General features: G+C 37.4%; 1 protein-coding gene across 1 annotated transcript in view; it reads left to right on the forward strand.

The window, feature by feature from the left end:
- Positions 1 to 8,434, forward strand: part of thsd7ba (thrombospondin, type I, domain containing 7Ba) — a 402,582-nt gene extending 394,148 nt beyond the window's left edge. The window contains exons 27-29 of the mRNA XM_056465204.1: positions 1,585 to 1,777; positions 4,784 to 4,871; positions 7,986 to 8,434. Coding sequence (XP_056321179.1) covers positions 1,585 to 1,777; positions 4,784 to 4,871; positions 7,986 to 8,067 — 363 coding nt within the window. The 3' untranslated portion in view covers positions 8,068 to 8,434. The remainder of the gene's footprint in view (positions 1 to 1,584; positions 1,778 to 4,783; positions 4,872 to 7,985) is intronic.
- Positions 8,435 to 8,984: the final 550 nt, after the last annotated feature.

Here is an 8,984-nt window from a genome sequence, read left to right on the forward strand (position 1 = left end):
GTCTGTCTAATCTGTTTATTTGTTTTGAGCTATTCTTAGATGTCTTTTAGATATTTTTACTGACAGCCCAAGTTTAGCCTTGTTTTAGCCAAGCTGTCTATGTTTAGATGTCTATTAGATGTCTATTAAACACAAAACTGTTTGCTGAGTTGCCTCATTGCTACCCGAACTTTGATTTTATTTTAACTTTTTTGCTTCTGATTGAAAAGTAAGGACGAATTTAAATGGCTTTTTATACCAATCATCGTCATGCCTCAAGAGATGCTGTTTGATCTTAAGTTACACTGAAGCTGTAGTCTTCTTTTAAACATATTAGTGTTTCTTGTATGGGGTGTACTGTTTCAAGATTCAAGATTTTAATTGGTACATACAAGTTATATAAATATACAAGACGAAGTGGAATGTAGGTCTGACCTACTCCACAGACTTTTCAATAAAAGTGAAACAAAAATGCTTCTAGAAAATCCATGTTTTTCTTGCGCCCCGTGATTTTTTCATCATTTATGGTGGGCTTTGAAACTGTTAAGAATCACTTTTTTTGTAACTGGGTACAATGTGGTGGCATTCTTCTTCTTTTAGTTCAGTAACTGAATATTAAATAGAAAACTTATAATTAATTGTAAATAAAATAATTACTTTTAGCAGACCAGTAATAACCCTAGTCTTTTCACAGCAATTTTATAAGCATGTATTCAAGAGTTCACACTTAGGTGATGATTGATTATAAAGCATGTTCGGGATGCTGTCCTGGGAGAGAGTCCTGAGCTCAAAGATCCTCCAGCCCTGGGTTCCCTCCCATTTGCAGGGCAAGAGGCGAGATTGAGATCAGGTAGATGTCCACTTATTTGTGGCCAATGACGAATTGCTTTATGAGGGAAAAATATTGTTGGCTAGGAACTTGACTAGGGTGCCAAATTAATTTAGTCAATTGAACGGTCAGAGGAAACGGGAACCCGGGGGAAACCCACACGAGCACGGGAAGAACATGTAAATTCCGCTCAGAAATGTCAACTGGCCTAGTAAGGATTAGAACCAGTGACGTTCTTGCTGTGAGGCATCAACGCTAACCACTGGGCCGCCGTGCCGCTCAATCTAGGAAAAAGTAGGAGAAATAGGAGAGGAAGGGGAATTCTTCTAGACAAAAATAACTTGTGGTATGAAGACTATGATTATTTGTAGTGACTTAGGAATTGTCTGATTGGAGAATCATGTGTTAGCTAATGCAGGTCCAGCCGTGGTCAATAATAAGAACAGATCCTCTCGAAATTATTGTGGTGTAGGAAATGCAAAGAGACAATAATCTGTTGGAAAAAAAAACACAGCTTTTACTGTAGATATGACACTAATATCATCAAAAATACCAAGCTTATTTTCATATAAGTAAAACAATAGTGCTCAAAGCCTGGCACAAGTTTCCTCATGGTTGTGAATTATTTAAGCACAACCTTACTATTTAAAATGACTTGTTTCACTTTTTTACAATTTTTATTTAAAGTTTCCCAAACGGGAAGTCAGTGACCATTAACCACATACAGGAAAAGGTGAATAGATAAGAATATAAGCTGCATTGCCTGTGTGTTTCAGAGCGGTGTGTGTGGCTGTGAGAGAGGCTACACTGAAGTGATGACCACACACGGCTTTCTGGACTACTGCACCAAAACCCCAGGAGCCGACAACAAGAAGGCCGATGTGAAGACCAGCTCAGGAAGATTAAGACCAGGCACGACTCAAATCCAGGACTTCTTCGGCGAGTGGTCCCTGCAGCCGCTCGGCCCAGGTATTTGAAATGCAGATGAGAAGTTTGCAGAAAGAGTGTGTCTTTGAGTTATAGCAGAATCACTCGACGCCTTTATGAGACTCCAGATACTGGCTGATGTAAGACTCTGTTTAATGCCTCACTGTTTATGCCCTATTGGAGCTATGAGAAAAGCTGCATTGGACAGAGTCTCATAACGGTGTGATTTGTATTGCCCATAACTTGACAGACAGAGTTGCTTTATTGCTGGCTAGAGGCCATTTCTGATTAGATGTGAATTTAGCGGCCTGTGCTTCAACTACTGTGTGCCGTCAGGTTACCTGGAGGTGTGAGATTCAGGATCCAGATAGAGGGACAAAATTTTGAGAATTACCAGACGGATTTCATGAGAAAGCATAACTATTTTGCGTATTGTCACAAAAGTTAAATCGTTTAAACTCATACTTTTTTATTTAAAGGGTAGCCATGCCAAACCCCCTAAACCTTCCCCTCAGTGGGAGATAAGCAAATCACACTAAAAATGTATGAATGAGATCATACTAATTAATATTCATTCATTCATTCCTTCATTTTTATATGGCTTAGTCTCTTTTTCAGAGGTTGCAACTGCGGAAGGAACCGCCATCTATTCTAGCATAAGTTTTACGCAGCGGATACCCTTCCAACTGGAACCCAGTACTGGGAAACACCCATACACACTCATCCACACACACTTTCATTCACTTTAGTTCATTCAGTTCACCTAAACATTTATTTTTGAATTGTGGGGGGAAACGGAGCACCTGGAGGAAACCCACGCCAACACGAGGAGAACATGAGGAACATGCAAACTCCACATAGAAATGCTAACTGGGTATGGACTCAAACCAGCAACCTTCGAGGTGACAGCGCTAACCACTGAGTCACCGATGTTGATTAAACACTAAATCAAAGAAATTACGAATCATTATGACATTTTAATAAAATAAAGTTTAGGTGGCGCAGTAGGTAGTGCTGTCGCCTCACAACAAAAAGGGCGCTGGTTCGAGCCTCGACTGGGTCAGTTGGCATTTCTGTGTGGAGTTTTCATGCTCTCCCCGTGTTCATCTGGGTGCTCCGGTTTTCCCCACAGTCCAACAGGTGCATTGGGTAAGCTAAGTTGTCCCTAGTGTATGTGTGAGAATGAGAGTGTATGGGTGTTTCCCAGTAGTGGGTTGCAGCTGGAAGGGTATCTGCTGTGTAAAACATTTACTGATAAGTTGGTGGTTCATTCTGCTGTGGCGACCTCTGATGAATAAAAGGGACTTAAGGCTGATTTATACTTCTGCGTCGAGTGATCGGTGTGACCCACGGCACCTGCCTTGTGCGTTGCCGTGTTGTTGTACTTCTGCGTGCTGTTTGTGTTGCTCTGCAATAACACTTCCGAAACGCTAGCTGGCAGTAGGTTTTTATGTTCCTCTGTGTAAAGGTTCTTTGCGGGTTTTTGTTTTTTCTGAAAGCTATCCTACAGTACAAGTGGCTCAAACTTGCTCGTTTTGGGGTGGGAACTGGCGGACATGCAACAACTTTAATCATAAGGTAAACACAAAACAAAACTTTCCATCTGGAGCTCCTTCACAGGACTCAACACTTGTGAACACTCGCTCCAATGGGCTCGCGCAGCTCTCGGTCCCGCCCTCACTCGTAAGCACTACCAAGCTGACCAATCACAGAGCTTGCTCTATGCATCGTTGCGATTTGTAGTTACAATTTTGGAGAGGTACACGTCAGCAACGGCCACGGCGAGGGCTATGCGACCATGTGCAGGCTGCACAGGAGCACACGCATGCGCTTGATCATCTTTAAGCCGAAAAGAAAATGAATGAATGAATATAAAGTTTGAATAATATTTATTGCTTCTATTATAAGATCATTTATACTTCTATTTAATAAGTACAGTTTTTAGCAATGAAATATTAATGCTTGTTGTTGGTTTCTTATGGTCACAAGACTGCATTTATTTGATCATATTCGAGTAAAAGCAATATGATTGTGAAATCTTACAGTTAAAAATGTAATATGTAACGAGAATTATTTACAATTAAAATAACTGCTATTTAATATTTTTATGGACTTTTTAATTGGAAACAAATGAGACTGCTTGAAAATATCTAGTTTCAATAGTTGTACTGGATTTATTAGGTATGGATTTGAGGAAAATGCCATTGTCAATATACAGTACAGTATATACAGAAGTTAACTTCTGAAGTGGATCATCTAATTTTATCAAATTTGTCCTCAAACTATTGTTTAACACCTATTTTTGTTTTAGACAATTTTGAAATGCTTTTTTGGTCCACTTCCAAGGTTTACTACTGTATATATAATATGCAAATTAAAATAACATGCTAATAAAAGCACTTCTTTTAAAAAAAGCTGTAACAGAAAAGTAAGTTTTTTACATAGATACAACTATGAATCATAAACTCTGAGAAATGTGATGATCTAGTTGGATTAAACACTTAAAATGAAGAAGGTGAACTGAATTGAAAGTGAATCAATATTGTTCATAATGTTTCATAGCCTCTCCCATGTTAAAGTATACTTTTTAAGTGCAGTAAAATGAAACTTTACAATGTCACCGAGTGTTCTACGATATCTAACATATGGCCTTACGCCATCTTTTTATCTGCAGATGAGTTTCTGTGGCTGAATTAAAGTTATTGTAAAATGTTACAAAACTTAGCAAAATCTTCTGTTCCTAAGAGTAGGTTTTGCATCATCTATTGTGTGCGTCTCAGAGGATCCAGGTCTGAGAAGCTCATCACTGATGTCTTTAGTCTTTTATCTGAGAGCTGTTCTAAGACCTTGTCATATCAGTTATATAGCATCGTAATGCCTCTGTGACACACACCTCATCTTTACCTCTGGAAGATGGTGAAACACTTTCCTCAGGTTCAATGCCATCAGCATGAATGTGCCATCTGTTTCTGTGGAATCAGCAGGGAATAGAAATGATCTTGCTGTACATTTCAGTGTTGGTCACACTCCTGTTTTCTGATTACACAGATGGAAGAATAAAGCTGTGGGTCTACGGGTTAACGGCTGGAGGATTCATTGTCATATTATTCATAATTGCTGTGGCCTTTCTGTTTTGGTATGTATGTTGTTCATTTTTAACACACTCGTCAGTTATTAGAAAAGTTATAAGAAAGAGTGTACCTGTTTGAAAGCAGTCAGTAGTACTTTAGTCACAGGTGCATCTCAGTAAATTAGAATATCATGAAAAAGTTGATTTATTTCAGTAATTCAATTCAAAAAATTGAATATCATAAATTAAATAGAATCATTTCACACAGACTGATATATTTCAAGTGTTCATGTGATGATTATGGCTTACAGCTTATAAAAAAACAAGATTTTCTATCTCAAAAAATGTGCATATTACTTACAATTGATGAAAAACTGGTGGAGTGCTGAAAAGTAAGAACATGTACAGCACTCAATACCTGGTTCAGGGCTCACTTTGCATGAATTACTTCATTACTACTCCAAGGCCTGGAGTTGATCAGTCTGTGGCACTGCTGAAATGTTATGAAGCTAGTGGCCTTCAGTTGTTGGTGTTTCACAACACCCCAAAGATTTTCTCTGAGTTTTATGATGGGCGAGTTTGCTGGTCAATAAAAACGGGGATACCATGGTCCGTAATTAGCTTGCCACTAATGAAAACCGAAAATTCAGTGTTACAAACATTTTGAACCAGGTATTAGTACTTTTGGCAGTGTGAGCAGTGGTCAAGTACTGCTGGAAATCTAAACAGCATCTCTGTGAAACTGGTCAGCATGAAGTGCTCTAAAACATCCTGGTAGACGGCTGTGCAGACACTGGGCCTGGTGATGCACCAGCAGATGACACTGGACTTCAAACTTCAAACAAATCTTTACTTCCAACTGAAATGCAACATTTTCTGGCATTTGAAAAGAGGACTCTGGCCAGTGCATTTTGTCCTTAACCCAGGTAAGATGCCACTGATGTTTTCTCATGCTTCCCTCTGCTGAGCAGCTTTATGGAGAAGCTAATTTCACTTTCAAGCAGGAATCTGCCAAAAGCACTAATACCTGATACAAATTTATACTGAGATACTGAATTTGGGGTTTTCATTAGCAGTAAGCTTTAATCAACCAAATAAAAAGAAATAAACACTTGAACTATATCAGTCTGTGTAATGAATTTATATAATGAGTTTAACTTTTTGAAATAAATTACTGAAATACTTTTGGATGATTTCAGAAAGATGCAGTGAGATGCACATGTGTTTACATGTTGCTGCCATCTTGTGGTCAACAGTTGTAGTACAATTGAAGACAGCAGCATTGGCAGCTGGTGGAACTCTAATATTAGATATTGAATGGCTCGAAACATTGTTTAAAACAATAAGCTTACTTGTTATATCAGGTTTAAGTTAAAGTTCGAGTTATGAGTGACTGACATGACTGCATAGCAGTAAGTACTGTATCAATGCACACCACTGCTGCAAATAAATGGGTGTTTTTAAAATATGATATATTGGGTTTCATGTTTAGAAACAAATCTATATTGCGTTTACCCCCATTATATGTCCAGAATTACACTTGTAAAAAACCTGTCCTTAGCTATGGCCTTTGGTCACAGGATATTTATTTACTGTCTGTTTCTAAAGTGCAAACTGAGATGGGGAAAAGAGCTTTTAAATACGCTGCACCTTTTGCATGGAATAATCTACAAAGAAAGTTGCAGTTTAAAGAACTGATTTCACTAAATGCTTTTAAAAAGAGTATAAATGATTTAGAAGTTGAAACACAGGCTTGTAGATGTTTTGAATAGTTTTCAATGTGTGACTCATGTTAACTGTTAGTTGTTTTTTTGTTTGTTATCTGTTAGACACATGTGACATGTATGCTGCCTAATCCTGGCCAGTACGCTCTTGCAAACGAGATTTTTAATCTCAATGTGTCTTTCCTGGTAAAATAAAGGTTATAATAATAATAATAATAATAATAATAATAATAATAATAATAATAATAATAATAATAATAATAATAATAATAATAATAATAATAATAATAATGATGATGATGATGATCTATTTAAAACATTAATTTGCATACAGTTATGACATTGTTTACATTTGCACTGCAAAACGTCTGCAGTCAATGTTATGGAACAAGTATATTATCATTCAATTTAATAATCGGGGAAGCCTTTAAAAAAAGAAACCTTTTTTGATGATTGAATCATTTTGTAATGTGAAGAAGTTTATAACTAGGACTATTTTTTTGTTATTCAAAGAACATTTTAGGCTGAGATGCCCAAAGTTGGCCCATGGTAACCTTTGATTTGGCCCGCCATCCAATCTAAAAACAGATTTAGAATGAAGGTTGGGGTGAAAATTCAAGGCAGTACAGCTTGACTAGTGTGTCCAGCATTGAAAAGTGTTGTGTGATAAATGTGTTTGTTTATGTTTTTATTGTAAGAAGGACATTATAAAATGTAAAAAAAAAAATGTATTAGTTATTAATTAATCAATAAAAGTAGTTTTTTCTTTTTATTTTTAGATATTAATACATTAGGAAATTACCATTGCAGCTGTATATTTACCTTTGACCAACCACCCTCAATCAAGTTTGGTTTTTGGCCCTTCATAAGCAAAAGTTTGGGCACCCCTGATTTGAAGCGATAGATCACTCATACGTGAAAATGTCCTCAGCATTTACTCACATTTAAGTGGTTCTAAACTTTTAGCAGTTTCTTTCTTCTGTTAAACACAAAACATAATATTCTGAAGAATGATGGAAATAAATGCTATAGAAGTCAATAGCAGCTTTTTGTCCAACAGAAAAGAGAAAGTGGAGATTGAGTAAATGATGACAGAATTTTCATTTTTGAGTGAATTATTTAATGGTTCTCCAACCATTTCTTTGTCAGAACCAAGAACATTTCAAGTATTTAAAGAAATGTTTTCCACTTTTAAGAACCTTTTGTGAAATGTAGATGTTAAAGCTTCTTTGTGGAACCATCAAAGCCAATAAAGATCCTTTACTTTAGTGTGCACTCGTCCTTTTATCCTGTTGTCAGCAGTAACTTAAGCACTGTATCAAGTGCAGACAATGCCAGATATTATAATAGCTTCTTGTTTTTATAGTACAATGACCTTTTAAAAGATCAAAGAAAATATGACTTCTCTTTTCATGATCTTCATTGATCTTTCCTTTTCTCTTCCTCTTTACGACAGCAAACCATCCAAACAGTGTAAAAGTGCATCTCCACCACAGAAGCCCTTGACTCTGGCCTATGATGGCGATGTGGACATGTGATCACACGCGCTCTCTCTCTCTCTCTCTCCCTCTATCTCTATCTCTCTGACTGTACATTCAAAGCACAAGCTGGACTACGTGCAACATTTTCAAATGTTCATCTCTCCGAGGCACCCTTTGGATTCTCAAAAAATAAAATAAAAGACAAGGAGTGACAGACATCAAAGAAGATGAAATTTGCAGCGTACACAAAACACTGTGTGCAAGACTGCAAGGACAAAGGTTTTGGATCAGTGGTCGTCGGGAAAATTGTGACATTTAAAAGAAGGTGGCTGACATTCCACGGACCAGATGGAGGACTTTGACATTTTCTTGCCGTGATTTTTCTTACATCAGAAAAAAAAAAAACGAGAGAAAAAAAACACAAGTTCAAGTTGTGCTGACTCTATTGTATCAGTCGCATTAAAAGCCTAGTTCACCCCAAAATGAAAACCGGCAGATCTGTTTACTCAGCCTCATTGTTGTACCAGGATAATGCAGGAGTATGAACACTAAGCTGTTAACAGACCCAATCAATTCAATTAAAGCTGAGTTAATTCACAAGAGCTGTTTGTTCATGAACAAGATTTTCAGTGGAGTCAGGAAATTATAAGCCGCTTTTCCACTGTTAGACCAGTGTCCGCCAGGGCTTTCATCAGGCCATCCAGGACCAACAGCCCCAGAGCTTGAGCAGCGAAGATCATGTCGTGTTTAAACTTTAGGGTCTACAGATCACAGCACAAAGTGCACCCTTAGTATGCCCCCTAAATCAAACTTCACCCAGGATTAAGAATGTCAAATCACACAGGTAAAGCGCACCATCACATAATCACAGAATGATCAAAATGGAGACAACTGAAGTGAACAAATTATATGTTACAGTACTAAATAATACACACACACACACACACACACACACACACATACATATATTTATA

This window comes from Danio aesculapii, chromosome 9 (genome assembly GCF_903798145.1).
Source record: "Danio aesculapii chromosome 9, fDanAes4.1, whole genome shotgun sequence".
Classification (NCBI taxonomy): Eukaryota; Metazoa; Chordata; class Actinopteri; order Cypriniformes; family Danionidae; genus Danio; species Danio aesculapii.